The sequence below is a fragment of the Hyla sarda genome, chromosome 4 (assembly GCF_029499605.1).
Source record: "Hyla sarda isolate aHylSar1 chromosome 4, aHylSar1.hap1, whole genome shotgun sequence".
Classification (NCBI taxonomy): domain Eukaryota; kingdom Metazoa; phylum Chordata; class Amphibia; order Anura; family Hylidae; genus Hyla; species Hyla sarda.
This window is the reverse complement of record NC_079192.1, coordinates 284,047,273-284,065,243: the sequence shown is the minus strand read 5'-3', so window position 1 is coordinate 284,065,243 and position 17,971 is coordinate 284,047,273. Positions and strand designations below refer to the sequence as shown.

Sequence of the window (17,971 nt, the reverse complement as noted above, 5' to 3'; positions counted from 1 at the left end):
TTGTTACAGACAGGTAGTATAGGTGACACTGATGAGAACGGTACTTACCTTGTCCCGTTCCGTGCAGTCGTTCTCCGGTAATCTTCTCCGGCATCTTCAGCTCCAGGCCCAGCATGGAGCATGGGCGGAGCTTAGTGACATCACCACTGCTGTTCTCTAGCAGTTGGACCAAGCAGAAAATAGCAATGGTGGCGTCCCTAAGCTCCGCCCATGCTCCAAGCGGGGTCTGAAGCTGAAGACACAAGGGAAGATTATCGGAGAACAACTGCACGGAACGGTACTAACAGGTTAATGCAGGTGACACTGATGACACATTTCCTTTAAAGGAGTACACCGGGAAATGAAAACTTATCCCCTATCCTAAGGATAGGAGATAGATTCAGATCGCAGGGGGTCCATCCACTGGGGCCCTCCACAATCTCCCGTATGGGGCCCTCGGCTCTTTGCTGAAATAGCGCATTTCGACCACCACATGATGTGGCAGCAGACACTCCCCCTCAATACATTTTTATGGCAGAGGTGGAGACTGCCGCATGCGGTTCTCCCATAGAGATGTATTGAGGGGGCATGTCGGCTGCCGCGTTCTGCGGTGGTCAGACACGCCCCCTTGCCGATGACTGCCAGGGCTCCATATTGAGATCACAAGGGGTCCCAGCAGACGGACCCCCCGCGATCTTAAACTTATCCCCTATCCTTAGGTTAGGGGATACATTTTCTTATCCTGGAGTACTCCTTTCATAGTTGTAACACTGCACTACTGCTTGAGGTTGGTAATTTAAACAAAAGATTTACAGGAGAATAACAATGCTCTGTTTCAGGCGCCTGTCATTTAACAAGAGCCTCTTGTTGACATGTGTTACTTTGATATTTCAAACTTAGCCCACTACACTCAGTACTGTTCCCACCAGGCCACAACTGAGGCCCCACTATCTGGGCCAAACTTCAGGCCTAACTATTTAGGCCACTATACACTCTTTGGATATGGCCAGTTTTCACTGCTGCTGTCTAATAACCGACAAGAACAAAGGCATCATCTGTCTCTAACCAGGACCCAATATAACTCCACTGGGTTTCAGTGGACCACCACTCGCCACCACCCCTTGAGTACCTCATATAGGCCTAATTTACCGTCACAAACCGAGAATACTCTCCAGAGCTAACCACGCCTTGATTGAGAATCCACACATAACACTACATGTCTACTTTCATGGTCAGACCTTCCTAGCCCTAGTTTATTAGCTCACTTGTCTACCTTTGCAACAACCAGGCCCCATATAGAAAAAGCAACTGATTTGCTTCTCCCTCAGAGCTTCAATCTTCTCCCAACAGGTGATCTTTTTGTACAACTTCATACAAGCCTGTATCACAACTCCCAGCATCCAATCCATCAGCATTTCAGCAATCAGCTCTTTCCACGAGCACATCATTTGGTGCCCCAAAGGCTTCTAAGTTTATGCCATAACCTGCAACTTACCCTGTGGCTGCAAACTGGGTTTGTCCCCTTACAGGCATTTAAAGCCATGCCACATTATGCATGAGCAATAGCAGAATTAAAGAGGAAACCCAATCATTTGGCTGTATAAAAACTCTTATCAGGGGAAAAGTGTCATAGAGTAAACCTTGTAGATGGTGCTGTCAGTATTGAAAACTCTAATATGATACAGTGAAAACATCTTTTCCATTAGACAGATGACAAGGCAGTGCAAGGGTGTACTTTGTGAGTCCTGATGTCTTTAGTTAATTTGGCAGATTAACTATAATTTTAAGTTTTAAATAACTCTACAAACACCATCCAATTCCAGTAGGCTTCTTGCTTTTAAAGTATTTCCATGCAATAAAGTAAAGAATTGCAATGTAATGTTTTACTTTAAATCACATTGCATGCAATGTTCCTAATGCCAGATGGCACATATTAGCATAATGTTGCACCATCTGGTTCTGCAGAACCAGCATCTTGTAGCCAGAATCAGCAGGAATCATCTGTCTTAATGACTCCTACTAGATCTGCATACAAACATTCAAGTTTTATTTCAGACTTAAAGGGGTACTCCCGTGGAAAACTTTTTTTTTTTTTAATCAACTGGTGCCAGAAAGTTAAACAGATTTGTAAATTACTTCTATTAAAAAATCTTAATCCTTCTAATACATTTTATGGGCTGTATACTACAGAGGAAATGCTTTTCTTTTTGGATTTCTCTGATGTCCCGATCACAGTGCTCTCTGCTGACCTCTGCTGTCCATTTTAGGAACTGTCCAGAGCAGCATATGTTTGCTATGGGGATTATCTCCTGCTCTGGACAGTTCCAAAAATGGACAGCAGAGGTCAGCAGAGAGCACTGTGATCGTGAGATAAGAGAAATCCAAAAAGAAAAGTATTTCTTCTGTAGTATATAGCCCCTAAAAAGTACTGGAATTTCCTGTAAATGGTGAAGATGACAGTCCTATAGATGGTAAAGTTGTGTCCTGTAAAATAAATCCTAAAATTGTCCTGAAAAAATGTTCTGTAATATAATCATATGCTGTAACAAATATGGCATACAGATCAGTTTGTATGATGGATATTGAAGCTAGATCGCTGTTGCCGGTTTTTCCACTCCACAATCAAGTGGTCTGCAAATGAAATATGATAGCTGGCACAATTGTGCCACTCACCGCACCGCTGGTGGACAGATGGACGATGGTCAGATGCGCTCTAGCCGGGGTGGTGTGATGGTCGCAGGATGTGAAGCTCTCACCGGCGAGCTGTCCCTTGGCGTCAGGTGCGCTCTAGCCGGGGCGGCGTGATGATCGCAAGGTATGCAGCCGCTCTCACCGGCGAGTTGTCCCTTGGTGTCTGACGTAACAGGTCAGCTGATGGCAGGTCAGCTGACCTTGTGCGGGAGGCTGGTTAGTACTGAATGACGTTGGATGTCAATAGTACGTGCAGATAGAAGTATTATTCCAATGGCGGAGGGTTCTGTACCGGTTTAACAGATAGATTTTGATGCAGGATTATGTAGTAGGTGGATGATGGATGATAAATGGATAAAGTCTCTCCAGAGAGGAACTATCCGATAAGTGCTTGTATAACCAAAGCTGTAGCGTGAACTGGACAGATATGCAAGGCTCAATCACAGTCACCAAACGCGTTTCGGGGTTCAAAGCATATTAGTAGTGCCCCTTTGTCAGCTATCATATTTCATTTGCAGACCACTTGATTTTGGAGTGGAAAAATCGGCAACAGCGATCTAGCTTCAATATCCATCATACAAACTGATCTGTATGCCATATTTGTTACAGCATATGATTATATTACAGGACATTTTTTCAGGACAATTTTAGGATTTATTTTACAGGACACAACTTTACCATCTATAGGACTGTCATCTATTTTTGTGCACACCAGATATACTATTATCCTGATAAGTGTAACACTGTATGCAACAGTATCATCCAGTGTATCATTATACGGCTGGCAGCCACAATAGATACATTGTTATTGAGAGTGTTATCAGTACCATATATGTTCGCTCTGTAGTGTAACAACTTACTGCATTTTTACATCTTACTGTATCTTTTAACCACTTGTGCGCCACCGTAGGGCCCTGCGGGAACGCACTATTTAATGCATAATAAATACTAATTTTTATATATCCATTTTTTCCTCTATTATTGATACCAGACATCCACCATTTAATCTTTTTGATATTGAGCTGAGGACTAATATCCTATTCTTATTACTTTTTTATATCTCTCTGTGGGGGAGAGCTTTTAGTTAACCTCGCTAATTTTTTGTGGTTGAGCTACACATATCTGTATACTCATAATTTACAAACCTATTTAATTTTCTGGCACCAGTTGATTTAAAAAAAAAAGTTTTCCACGGGAGTAACCCTTTAAGAACACTGATTAAAGGGAACCTCTCATCATCTTCATGCTGCCAGAACCACTGCAGCTTGAAAAAGAGACAGGTGCCCTCATTCTGTCTGTGATTACTTTGTGTACTTGGTATTATTGCATTAAAAACTGCTTAAACTATTAAATTAAGACATTTCTGAGTAAGCATGTCAATGGCGTCAACGCAAACAATTCCAAATGCCAAAATAAGATTCCAAATGTCAAAATTGCATGATTTTTGGCCACATCACATCCCAGAAAAAAATGTAATAGGAGTCAGAACCTGACAATGCATAACATTTTTTAGATGTGTAAGTTTTTCTATATAACTTTTTTTTATAGTAAAAGAAAACAACAATTATTCAAATTTAATATTGTTAGAATTGTAATGACCGAAATAATACAGTTAGCATGTCAGTTAGATCCCATGGTGAACAAAATTATTTATTTTTTTCTTTCAATTTTGCCCAATAAATATTTTTAGGTGGGGGCTTCATTATTTATCTATGGTAAAATAAATGGTTCCTATAAAAAGGACAATGTGTACCTCAAAAAATAAGCCCTGATACAACACAGTGGAAGAATAAAAATGTTAAGGCAAGGAGGAAGAAAACTTAAGCCAAAAATCTAAATTCAGGGGATCGGTAACAGGTTAAAACTAGGAAAAAAAAGACTAAAATAAAAATACCAATAATAAGTACTTGGCTAAAGATTTACCTTGTTAAGTTCATCTTCAATCTGGCAAGGTGCCAGCCCGAGACCGTCAAATTCTTCTTCTTTAACCTTCTTAATAATATCATACACCAACAGGTAATCCTGTGCTGTGATACTGGAGAAATTGACATGATGGGGAATAACACTGTGGCTGAGATTGCCCGCTTGCAAAAGTCTCACAATCTTCCCTGCATTCCTACAATAACCAAGGTAATAAAGAGCAATATTTCAGAGGTTGATGTTACATTTAAAGCTCAATACATAAAACTTTAAATCTTACTCAGAAATGCAGCTCTCATTCATAATGTTTGCTTTGAATCCTAATACAGCAAATACGACCAGTGTTGCCAAAACTGATGTAAAGAAGTTGATAAACGACACCAACACGGCATCAAAGTGGCAATTGTTGTCTCGCTTGTTGTAGCTTGAAAAAGCAATAACTCCTCCAAATCCTAAACCCAGAGCAAAGAACACTTGTGTGGCTGCTTCTCTCCAGACCTTGGCCTCTAGCATTATTTCAAGCTGAAATGAGAAAATAGGTTACTAAGAAAGATTGCAGTAGCTGTGCGCTTGAGACTGCTACAAAATGTTCCCAAGTTATTTAACATTGCCTTATTTGACATATTTTAACCTGGTGATAGCAAATGGATTGAGAAAAGTGCTAAGGAAGAATATTTCATTGGAAAATAATTAAGTTACATAAAACGCATAATATTTACACATTTCTTTCTCTAGACGTTATTATGATACATGACACTAGATGGCACTGTATGCAGTTTTCAAAAACGGTCACTACTACCACCATTATAAAAAGAAAAGCTCCTGTTAAGTTACATAAATTGATACCATCCGGTATGCATCATGACCGATCATAACAATGTGATACATTTCTTTATCTTCAGAGATAAGATGGTGAGTAAGATTGTAAAATCAATTAAATGAATGGAAAGGGGGAGATTTATCAAAACCTGTCCAGAGGAAAAGTTGCCCAGTTGCCCATAACAACCAGTCACATCGCTTCTTTCATTTTTAACAAGGCCTCTGAAAAATGAAAGAAGCAATCTGATTGGTTGCTACGGACAACTGGGCAACTTTTCCTTTGCACGGGTTTTGATAAATCTCCCCCAATATGTAAACATAAGAAAATATTGTAAAGCAAGTGAGACATTGCAAGGGCATAATATTAAAGCAATTGATAAAAGCCATAATATATTCCACTGGGGGTGTTGTATTGCATTTTTAACGCCTTAATGCTGGGATTACACATAGTATTATAAGCAGTATTTTGTGGACCCATTCCTGGTTTTAATTAGAAAAATACTAAAAAAAAAATGATCAAGATACAGACAACAATACTATGCGTGAACCTAACCCTAGGTTGGGTTCACATATACTACTTTGATCAGTATTTGAATCAGAATTTCAGTTAGTATTTTTAGTCAAAACCAGGTCCAAGAGACAGAAAAAGGTCCAAATATTTCCATTAAAGTTTATTATCTGCAATACTGACCAAATACTATGTGTAAACCCAACCTATAGGTTTTTGTATGTCTAAACTGTCTGCTTCAAAAATAAATAAATAAAGTAAAATTAAAATCTTAAGGTGTTACTTACCTCTAATACTCCCCCACTGCTTCTGGTATTGCTGAAATCCTTTTCCTGGTGCAGCTCAGCCAATCACTAGCCGCAGCAGTGTCCCGGCAGTGATTGGCTGAGCGGCAGTGTGATGTATTGAGCCCCAGCCCTGGTCTTATTCTTGGTTCTAGGGTTCAATGTATCACTATGATGCTTTACCAATAACTAGCTCAGGCAGGACACTGCTGCAGTCAGTAATTCCCTGAGCTGCACTGTGATACATCTACCCCCACACCAGAAAGAGGATCACATCAGAGACCATAGCAGCAATACCAAGGGCATCGGGAGAGCCTGTATACATATACAAAGTACCACTTAGCAAGAGTATACCTTTAATGTTAAAAAACTAAAACAAAAGAGAGATTCCTACATTCAGGACCTCTATCAATATGCTGGAGCAAAGAGCGACCATAAATAGATAATTTTCTCTAAGGATTACACCGGGCATTACATTGACAATCTACTGGTTCAAATGATAACATGGAATGCTTACTTTTCCCTGTGGGGGCACTGCAGCAGAAATAAATGCTTTTTCCTTGGTTCCTTCCCTAATGTTATCTTATCTCTAGGGGTTTATAGAGCACCAATGATGGACTAGACAAGGTGAATAATATGGTAAATATTGTTATTTTACAGCCTTAGCAGCTTTTTGTGTGATTTGAAATAAACCAGAATAACATTTTATCCAGAATTGACTGTATTTATAATGTGTATTTAGCATCACAATCTCTGTTTTGTTAGTGAAGGTCAAAAAGCCTTCGCACACAGCCACCAACTCATGTCCTGTGTTTACCCTAACTTAAGAACAATTCATCCTACAACACATTATTGTGTCTCCAACTAAGGAATATAAATTAGCTGAAAGCTTCATAATAAATAAAACTGAAAATGTAAACCCTGACAAAAGAATTTTGGAAAAGAAAATGCTGGTATGTGCTATACATACAGCATCCATATAATCTATGCCCACTCCTGTGTAGCTGACAAAACTTGACATGTAAACTTTGCTATCTCTATACACTTATACAGAGCCTATGTAATTCTTCCTTGCAAGCTGCCTTGTATCTGCTTTCCTCTCTATCTACAGTCTTTATGAGTTGCCTTTGAATGTTTATTCCCTCTGCCCATAATCTGAGCTGATGTGTAAACCAATCACTATGTATCTCTACCTCCTGGCAGATTTGTCTTATCTTTCTCTGAGAAGCAGCTTGGGTTCACATATGCCCGAGCTTCAGGCTCTGTTTTTTTCATTTAAAAACAGACCATGCCTAATGTCACAACTGATGCCTTTAAGATATACATAGGCAGGGAAGCCATATAGTAGTTATATTCCTTTAACCCTAATGAGTCTCCCTGTCCCAGTCGCTAAAAACACCCCCATAGTTTGATGCTACCACCACTATGCTTTACAATAGGGATGGTATTGGGCCGGTGACAATGAGCAGTGCCTGGTTTCCTCCAGACATCTGCCTAAAATTGAGGACAAAAATTTAAATCTTGGTTTCATTAAATAGGGAATCTTGTTTCTCATGGTGTGAGAGTCCTTTAAGTGCTTTTTGCAAACTTCAGGTTTTCAGGTGTTTACTGAGTAGAGGCCTTTTTCTGGCCACTTAAGCCCAGATTGATGTGCTGTAGTAATGATTGAACTTCTGGAAATTTTTCCCATCTGCACACAGGATCTTTGAAGCTCAGCCAGAGTGACCAGACAGCTTTAGGAAGAATCCTGGTTGTTTGAAATGTCTTCCATTTAAGAATTGTGAAGGCCACTGTGCTTTTGGGAACTTTCAGTGCAGAAGTTTTTTGAATATTTCCCCAGATTTGTGGCTGTACATAATTTTGTCTCTGAGCTCCACATGCAGTTCTTTCCCCCCTCATGCTTGTTTTTTCTCTGATATACATTATCAGGTGTAAGTCCTTAAATAGACAGGCAATGTCCTTCCCTATCATGTCCAATCACCTGAATTTACCAGAGGAGACAAGGTGTAGAAACATCTCAGAGATGAGGAAGAGAAATGGGAAGCCCCAGAGCTAATTTTAAGTGTTATAGCAAAGGAACTGAATAATTATGTTGATGCATAATTTTATTTTTTCCTTTTTAATAAATTTGTTAACATTTCCAACATTTTCAATATGGAATATTGAGTGCAAAATGATTGTGAAAACTTGAATTTTTTATTTATTTATAGCACAAGACAGCATAATAACAAAATGTGAAAAAAGCAAAATGGTTTGAAAACCTTCTGAATGCTTTATATACCGTATTTATCGGCGTATAACACGCACTTTTTAGGCTAAAATTTTTAGCCTAAAGTCTATGTGCGTGTTATACGCCGATACACCCCCAGGAAAGGCAGGGGGAGAGAGGTCGTCGCTGCCCGCTTCTCTCCCCCTGCCTTTCCTGGGGTCTAGAGCCCTGCTGAAGGCCTTTCTCTCCCCCCTAGCTATCGGCACCGCTGCCCGTTCTGTCCCCCTGACTATCGGTGCCGGCGCCCCACTGCCGGCGCCGATAGCCAGGGGGAGAGAAGCGGCGCCGACATCCAGGGGGAGAGAAGGGGCAGCGGCACCCATTGCCGGCGCCGCTGCCCCGTTGCCTCCCCCATCCCCGGTGGCATAATTACCTGGGTCGGGTCCGCGCTGCTGCAGGCCTCCGGCATGCGTCCCCTGCGTCGTTGCTATGCACGGCGCCGCGCACTGACGTCATGCGCCGCGCCGTGCAGCGCATAGCAACGACGCAGGGGACGCACGCCGGAGGCCTGCAGCAGCGCAGACCCGACCCAGGTAATTATGCCAACGGGGATGGGGGGAGGCAACGGGGCAGCGGCGCCGGCAATGGGTGCCGCTGCCCCTTCTCTCCCCCTGGCTGTCGGCGCCGCTTCTCTCCCCCGGCTATCAGCGCTGGCAATGGGGCGCCGGCACCGATAGTGAGGCGGACAGAACGGGCAGCGGCGCCGATAGCCAGCGGGAGAGAAGGGCCGGCAGCAGGGCTCTAGACCCCAGGAAAGGCAGGGAGAGAGAAGCTGGCAGCAACGGCCTCTCTCTCCCTGCCTTTCCTGGGGGTATATCGGGGTATACACGCGCACACACGCACCCTCATTTTACCATGGATATTTGGGTAAAAAACTTTTTTTACCCAAATATCCTTGGTAAAATGAGGGTGCGTGTTATAGGCCGGTGCGTGGTATACCCCGATAAATACGGTATATTTAATCTTTAAAAGATCATGGTCTAACATTTATTCGTTAATAAAGTTTTACCTTTGGAGTGAACATGTGTCGGATGCCATCAATAGAGCCATTTAACAGCAAAGCCCGCACAAGGAAACATGTAAGAACCACATATGGAAAAAGAGAACTGAAATACATGACCTGGGAAGAACAAATAGAAAGTATATTAGTCCATGTCACAAATCTATCCCAGGCTTTTCTTAACAGTGCCCCATTTAAAGAGTTACACCTTTCTTCTTGTGCTGGACCCACTCCTGGTTTTGACTTACAAATACTGATGCCAAATGCTGCCCTGTGAAAGTGGTCTTAAAACGGACTGGAGAGTCAGACTGCAGGGATCCTCCCTGTCCCCTCGTTTTTCAGAAAAGTATCCCAAGTCTTTGTTATGAATGGAGCAGGGAGTGATGCATATGTCCAATGGCTCCATTCATTTTCTTTGGGAGTTATGATAGGTAGGCAAGCAGAGTACTCAGCTATTTTTGGCAGCTCCATAGACAATGCATGGAGTGGCATTTATGACAAAGACCTAGGATCTCATTCAGGCCTTACTGCTGGGGCCCCACATGACATGAAAGGACGATAAGTCCTAAGTATCAGCAATTTGTGAATCTTACTATTTGCAACAATGGGCTTTAGGAAATTTGCATTACCCTTCGCCTACATGAAATATGCGCTCTACATTCCCTGCTACTGAGATAGAAACATGCCTAAACATTACATAATTTGCCTTATAATGTGTATATTTTATGTGTATTAAAAATAATTGCATAATGCATAAATTGCTACATACATTTTATTGGAACAACATATAGTAAATCTGAATACAATCACACTACCATAGAATTAGAATGATTTCACATCCCCTTTTTATGGACTAATAAACCTTTTGTCAATACGTGTAGGATGTTGATGGAATGCTCATATATACTCACCTTGCCTGAAGACTGAATGCCTTTGATCATAGCAAGGCACACCATAATCCATGCAGCTAGTAAGCAAAGAGTCATCTTCCAGTTAAGCCCTCCACCTTCTGCGATTGAGTTGGAAATATTCAAAGCTTCTCTATACCAGTAATATGTAGTGGCAGAACTTTTCTCACATTCGGGTTCAATATCTACAAGACAAATAAAACTATAGAACAGATGGTACATTCCCTTCTAGATGTGCAACACACAATAAGTCTGCATGTGGCAAAATGGTTGCTGCTTTTTAAACATTATTCAATGCATTAACAAATGTATAATTTTGCAATATACTATTATAGAGGTTGGAGTTCCATTTGTCTGATACAATGTTAGCAACTAGAGTACGTCATGACTGCATGTTGATAGCTTTGAAGAACTATAAGGGTGCGTTCACACGCTCTTTGTTTTTGCGGGTTTTCCGCTGCGTATTTGAAAGGGTGCGGGCTCTTCTCAGCTATCCGCAGCAGATTTTCCACGTAGGAATTTACGCTGCGGAAAATCCGTCGCAACCCCATTGAAGTCAGTAGGGACTGCGGCGGATTTTCCGCAGTGTAAATTCCGCCGCGGAAAATCTGCTATGGACAGTCGAGAAGAGACTGCCCCTTTCAAATACGCAGCGGAAAACCCACAAAAACAAAGCGTGTGAACGCACCCTAAGGCCGGGTCCTCACAATTTTGGTTATTTTTTTTTTTTTTTTACAAAACCAGGAGTGGAACTTTAAGGTGTAAATATTAGGTGTAAAAAGTAAGGTGTAAATATTTTTTTTATTATAGTTTTTTCTCTGTCTTGGTTTCACTCCTGGTTTTAGCTAAAATACAGACCAAAATACTGTGTGAACCCAGCCTTATAGTAAAATGGTGCCCTTTCTTCTACGCATTATCAACACCGAATTATAGATCTAAATATAAAGGGGGAGATTTATCAAAACCTGTCCAGAGGAAAAGTTGCCCAGTTGCCCATAGCAACCAATCAGATCGCTTCTTTCATTTTGCAGAGGCCTTGTTAAAAATGAAAGAAGGGAGCTGATTGGTTGCTATGGGCAATTGAGCCACTTTTCCTCTGGACAGATTTTGATAAATCTCCCCCAAAATGATGTCCAGCAGTGGACTTTACTTTGTAAACAGACAATAACTGTAAGTGTAATGGACTGTGTAATATACTCTGTGTAACAATTTGAACGGTACTATAGATTTATAAAATGTTTGCGCTAGTTTAATTCTCTATTTTATACATTTTAAGTAAATAGGGGAAATAGCAATAGCTTACAGGTATAAGAACCATTTTTCACCAAAGGACATTGGTCCCAAGGCAGAGGATGCTGGAACGATTGTGAAAAATAAAACAAACTCCATCCAATGATGACATTGTAGTACAGAGCCACAAACAAGCAGACCTGGAAAATAAAACAAGAGAGTGAGGAAGAAGCAAGATATTTTTTTTCTAATTTATTATAATGAAATGCATCTTTAAGAGACATGTTAAACATTTGGATCAGTCGGTATCTAAGTGTTCAGACCCTGACCTATTGTTAGAAGGAGCGGGGAGAAAAGTGCAGCTGATTGAGACAATCCCATAGACTTACATTGTAAGTTAGTCTTGCTTTGCTCTCACTTCTCCCAGTTAGTTATAGGAATCAGTCGTGGTCTCAACAAGGTCCCCGACCAATCAAAACTTTTGACATTGTCTCTATTACATGTCAAAAGTTTAAGGAAAAAAAACAGTGTCCATTTGAAAGAGCACTAAAGCAGATGCAGGCATACAAGTATACCATATACCACAGCATACAGCCACCAGGCCAATTCAGTTTGAAGTAGTCTACTAGTGACTACATGCAATTGAACATACTGTATATTGTTATTTTATGGGACTGAAAAGTGGGAATGTATACCTGGGAAAAAGTGGCCTTTTCAAGTGTAGCCTTATGTTTATTTTCGCATATATACACAACACGTGACATGTACAGCTGTTCTGTGCAGCCTACAGCACAAGGTTGTCACACGTAGTACTGTAGTAGTAAAGTTTTATGAACAAAGAAAATTTTACATAACATTAAAGAGGGGTAAACAAAAAAAACATAGCTGCTTTCTTTTAGGCTGCATTCACACCACGTTTTTGCAATACAGTTCCCGTATGAGGTTTTTGATGAAAAACGGATTCCTCAAAACCTGACTAAACTGTATCAAAATGTGTGCACAAATTTCAACCCTTATACGGTTTGAAAAATGATGTCCGGTTGCATCCGCTTTTTAAGAAAAAAAATTATACGTTTTTTAACTTTTCACTCCATTTTGAATAAAGTTTCACTTGTTTGATTGAAATTCCAAGAAAAAAAAAAACGTGCAAAGTCAAAAAAGGTATGGGGAAAACCGGACGGAACCGTATGCACACACAGTTCTGTACGGTTCCCATTGACTCGTATGTTTAAAAAAAACGTATACGGTTTAATACAGTTTTTCACCCAGACCAAAAACCGTGGTAGACTACGGTTTTAGGTTCGGGAAAAAAAAACTGACAAAAATGTACAGGATGCAAAACGGACACAACCTGATGCATCTTTTGGCATACGGTTTTCAATGAAGAGTCAGTGCATACGGTTTTCAATACGGTTCCGTGTTGGGAACTGTATTGCAAAAACGTGGTGTGAATGCACCCTTAGAAAAATTGTACCCTATCTGTCCATGGGTTTTCCATGATAGTGTAGCTTTGCACACTAATACAAAACCACTTGTGGACAGGTATGCCACTGTTTGTGGAAGAAAGCATCTTACATTTTTGGCATGAAAGCAAAAAGCAGTTTAGAAAAACTGTGTGTAACCAGCAGAATGGCTGAATATAACGCTCAAAAATGGTATGAGAACATAGCCTTAGTCTGACTTGTGTCATTTTACATTGTCTAAGAATGACAGTTTTAGTAAACCTGCACCATTATGTCACGATTTTAATGCTGTTTCTGTAAATAAAGTACCACCTGCCAATAAAGCCCTAAGGCCAAAAAAAGTTATGAACCCTAGTCAACCTTTTGGAATTACCTAAATTTCTCTATAATTAATAAAATGTAGTCTACTTATAGATAAGCACAACTGTAACCTAAGTAGTAAGGCTGAGCATACACTGCATTTGTGCTTACGTTTCATGTATATATCTTATACTTTTAAAAAACATAAAGGGAGAACTGATACTAACTGATTGCAACATATACGTTCAAAATAGAAACCAGTTAAATGTAAACACAAAATCCAGTGTGAATCCAACCTAACACACAAATAATGTAATTAATTGTGTCTTTTCTTCAGAACATTGAGTAAACATCCACAATGGGAAGGAAAAAGTATACGAACTTCTCCAAGAGCTAATTGGCAAGAATGTTACGCATGGGTGTTTTGCCCATTAAATAAAAGCAAGCAAAGTGTGGTTACTTAAAAATATGTTTCTGTCAAGTAAAAGTGGTTTCTGTAAATAATGTCTTGATGCAAATATCTTGGTAGATATTATACAGAGATGCTAGAAGCTGGAAAAGGCTAAAATATATTGTAAAAGACCTGGGTGTACATGAATCCAAGGTTACACAAATTGTCTACTGACTGAATACAAATTGAGAGCATTCAGGACTGTTGCCTCCCTCCTAAGAAGTGGATGTCTGGATTAAAATACTCCAATAAAAATAAAAAAAAGTGAGAAAGATCACATGGGTACCAGAAACAGAAAGCTTTACAAACTGTGTCTACTACAAGAAAAACACTAAACAAGAATAGTGTTCATAGACTGACGTGACGAAGGAAGACACTGCAGCCCCAGAAAACTGAAGCCAGCTTCTGGAAAAATGTTCTCTGAATATATAAGACAATGTTTAAATTTGACCTTATTATCACAAATACAAAACACTATGGGGGAGGGTTATCAAAACCTGTCCAGAGGAAAAGTTGCTGAATTGCCCATACCAACCAATCAGCTCGCTTCTTTAAGTTCTCAGAGGCCTTTTCAAAAATGAAAGAATCGATCTGATTGGTCGATTGGTCAAACTGTAAAACACAGCAAAAAGCATTATGTTTAGGGAAAGAAAACCTTGAGATAATTAAGAGAACAATAGGGGATGAATAATAAAAAGTTAGTGTGGCAGAAATTTGACCCATATGCTATTAGGCAGATTTTTATACCAAATTAGAAGAAAAAATTTGTGCCACACTTAACAAATGGGTATGGCTTAACTGAGAGTGAATATGGATTCAATGAAGGGGCGTGACTTGAATGAGATGCTGTGCTAAAAAAAAGCACCAAATTTGGTGCACAGATTTTTCTTTAAAGAAAGCCAACTTAAAAATGGTCTAGTCTTGACTAGACGTTAAAAGATGCAATCGATTTTCAAATAGCCTAAGTCACTGTTAAAAAACTGACATACTCTCAAATTGTCTACAGTCATTGTCATTATATTGACAAATTCATCAAGTTTATGCAAATATTCAATATTTACAGTTTTGACCCTACTGTTTCAAGACAACTGAAGCTTTAGGGCCACTTTCTGACTGATAGTGACCCATTCTTGCCTGGATTAGTGCTTTGAGTTTATCACAATTTCCATGGTTTTGTTTGTCCACCCACTTTTTGAGGATTGACCACATTGTTGGATTGCAATCTAGGGAGTTTTTCTGCTATAGAACCATAAGTGTAATGTTTTTTCACTAAGCCACTTAGTTGTCAATTTTGTCTTGTGGCATGGTGCTTCATTATGCTGGAAAAAAGCATTGTTCATTACCAAACTGCTTCTGAATTGTTGAGAGAAGTTACTCTTGGACGATGTTAACATCCATACCAGCAAGTGCCAAGATCATCACCTAAAGAGAATCATCTATGGGGTCGGTTCCACAGTAGTGCAGAGCTTGCTTGGAAATGGCAGCAGAAATGGCAGCAGGCTGTTGTCGGAGCATCTGTACGCACAATAAGGGGAAGACTTTTGGAGGCTGGTCTGGTGTCAAGAAGGCCAGCAAAGAAGCTACATCAAAGACATACTGACATTCTGTATGAAGTACAGGGATTGGACTGCAAAGGACTGGGGTAAAGTTATTTTCTCTGATGAAGACCCCTTCAGACTTGAAGATTGATTGTCCAGAAAAGAAAAGGTGAGCACCACCATGTGTCCTGTGCCAGCAGCATCCGTAAACCATTCATCTGTGCGGATGCTTTTCATCCAAGGGAGTGGGCCTATTCACAATTGTCACTGCCATAAATGTAGAATGGTAGCCAAACATCCTAGAAGAGAAACTTCTCCCAAGATCGAGCAGCAGTTTGGTGATGAACAATGCTTTTACCAGCATGATGAAGCACCATCTGTCCTCAAAAAGCAGCAGGACAAAAAATACCACAGAAACTCCATAAACTCCAATCACTGATTAGACAGGAATGGGTTACCAGTCAGGATTTGGACCAAAAGCCAATATTCAGTGAGGCCGGGGCGAGTTGCAGAAGTCTTGAAGGGTTAACACTGCAGATGTTGAGTCTTTGCAGTAATCTAAGGTATTTGTCAATAAATGTTTACACACTTATGATTAAAGGGTACCTCTCATCAAAAAAACTTTTGATATATTATAGATTAATGTATGCAGAATAACTTTACAATTGCATGTTATTAAAAAATGTGCTTCTTTCTATTAAATTTTCCACTTTGAAGAAATGACCACTAGGGGTCTCCCTACCAGTCCTGGCAGCAAGCATTTCAGACTCATGCTGGAGTCCTAAACACTACGAGCTGCCAGTCTGCTTTGTTCACAAAGGAGAACACTCAGAGCTGCCAGCCTGCTTTGTTCACAGCCTGTTTGGCTGTGAACAAAGCAGGCTGGCAGCTCTGAGTGTTTAGGACTCCAGCATGAGTCAGAAATGCTTGCTGACAGGACTGATCGGGAAAAATACAATAGAAAGAACCATATTTTTCATTAACATGCTATTGGAAAGTTATTCAACATTCATTAATCTAAAATATATCAAAAGTTTATTTGATGAGAGGTACCCATTAAAATCGTGCTACAGAGGAAGTCTCACTGACACATCTAAAACACTAAAGCAGTAATTTTTCTGAAAACAATAGTTTAGTGCAGGTGGTTGATGCTTAATGGGGATTTAGAAATGATTACTACTCTGGAAGGGAAAAAAAATGTTTTCAAATCAACTGGAGCTGATTCTTTTTAGTCTGTTAGGAACTGTGCAGAGCAGGAGAAAATCCCCATAGCAAACCTCTCCTGTTCCAGAAAGTTCCTGACACTGACAAAGGTGGCAGCAGAGAGCACTGTGGTCAGACTGGAAAGAATGACACAACTTTTTCTGTAGTATAAAGCAGCTTAAGATATTTAACCCCTTAAGGACAAAGGACGTATGAGTACGTCCTTGGTCCCGCTCCAGTGATATAACCCGGGATCCCACGGTGACCCCGCATCATATCACGGCGGGCCCAGCATCATAGTGAAGCCGGGACCCGTCGCTAATAGCGTGTGGCACTGATCGCGGTGCCGCGCGCTATTAACCCTTTAGCCACGCGCTCAAAGCGGAGCCACGCGGCTAAAAGTTAAAGTAAAAAGTGCCGGTTAGCTCAGTGGGCTGTTCGGGATAGCCGCAGCGAAATTGCGGCATCCCAAACAGCTTACAGGACAGCCGGAGGGTCCCTACCTGCCTCCTCACTGTCCGATCGCCGAATGACTGCTCAGTGCCTGAGATCCAGACATGAGCAGTCAAGCGGCAGAATCATCGATCACTGGTTTCTTATGAGAAACCAGTGATCAATGTAAAAGATCAGTGTGTGCAGTGTTATAGGTCCCTATGGGAGCTATAACACTGCAAAAAAAAAGTGGGAAAAAAAAGTGAATAAAGATCATTTAACCCCTCCCCTATTAAAAGTTTGAATCACCCCCCTTTTCCCATAAAAAAAAAACCAGTGTAAATAAAAATAAAAATAAACATATATGGTATCGCCGTGTGCGGAAATGTCCGAATTATAAAAATATATCATTAATTAAACCGCACTGTCAATGGCGTACGTGCAAAAAAATTCCAAAGTCCAAAATAGTGCATTTTTGGTCACTTTTTATATCATGAAAAAAAGAATAAAAAGCGATCAATAAGTCCTATTAATGCAAAAATGGTACCATTAAAAACTTCATATCATGGCGCAAAAAATGTACTACGTAGAAAAGGAAGCCCCCAAAAGTTACAAAACAGCGGGGGTTTTTTTCAATTTTGTCTCACAATGATTTTTTTTCCGTTTCACCATAGATTTTTGGGCAAAATGACTGACGTCATTACAAAGTAGAATTTGTGGCGCAAAAAATAAGCCATCATATGGATTTTTAGGTGCAAAATTGAAAGAGTTATAATTTTTTAAAGGCAAGGAGCAAAAAAAGAAAGTGCAAAAACGGAAAAAAACCCGGTCCTTAAGGGGTTAAATAGAATTATACATTTCGGGCACCAGTTGATGTGAAAACATTTTATTCACTTTAACATAATCCTTTAAATGCACGGATGTACTCAGTTTTCCTCCCTGCATTGTGAATGTTTACTCAGTATGTTAAATAGAA

The 17,971-nt window shown here is 40.2% G+C and overlaps 1 protein-coding gene across 1 annotated transcript in view; it reads right to left on the bottom strand.

Annotated features, from left to right (window-relative positions):
- SLC6A15 (solute carrier family 6 member 15) overlaps window positions 1–17,971 on the bottom strand; it is a 51,003-nt gene that overhangs the window by 9,092 nt on the left and 23,940 nt on the right. The window contains exons 4-8 of the mRNA XM_056574414.1: window positions 11,682–11,808; window positions 10,382–10,563; window positions 9,480–9,590; window positions 4,871–5,112; window positions 4,594–4,786 (exon numbers count right to left, since the gene is read on the bottom strand). Of these exons, the coding sequence (XP_056430389.1) occupies window positions 4,594–4,786; window positions 4,871–5,112; window positions 9,480–9,590; window positions 10,382–10,563; window positions 11,682–11,808 (855 nt within the window). The remainder of the gene's footprint in view (window positions 1–4,593; window positions 4,787–4,870; window positions 5,113–9,479; window positions 9,591–10,381; window positions 10,564–11,681; window positions 11,809–17,971) is intronic.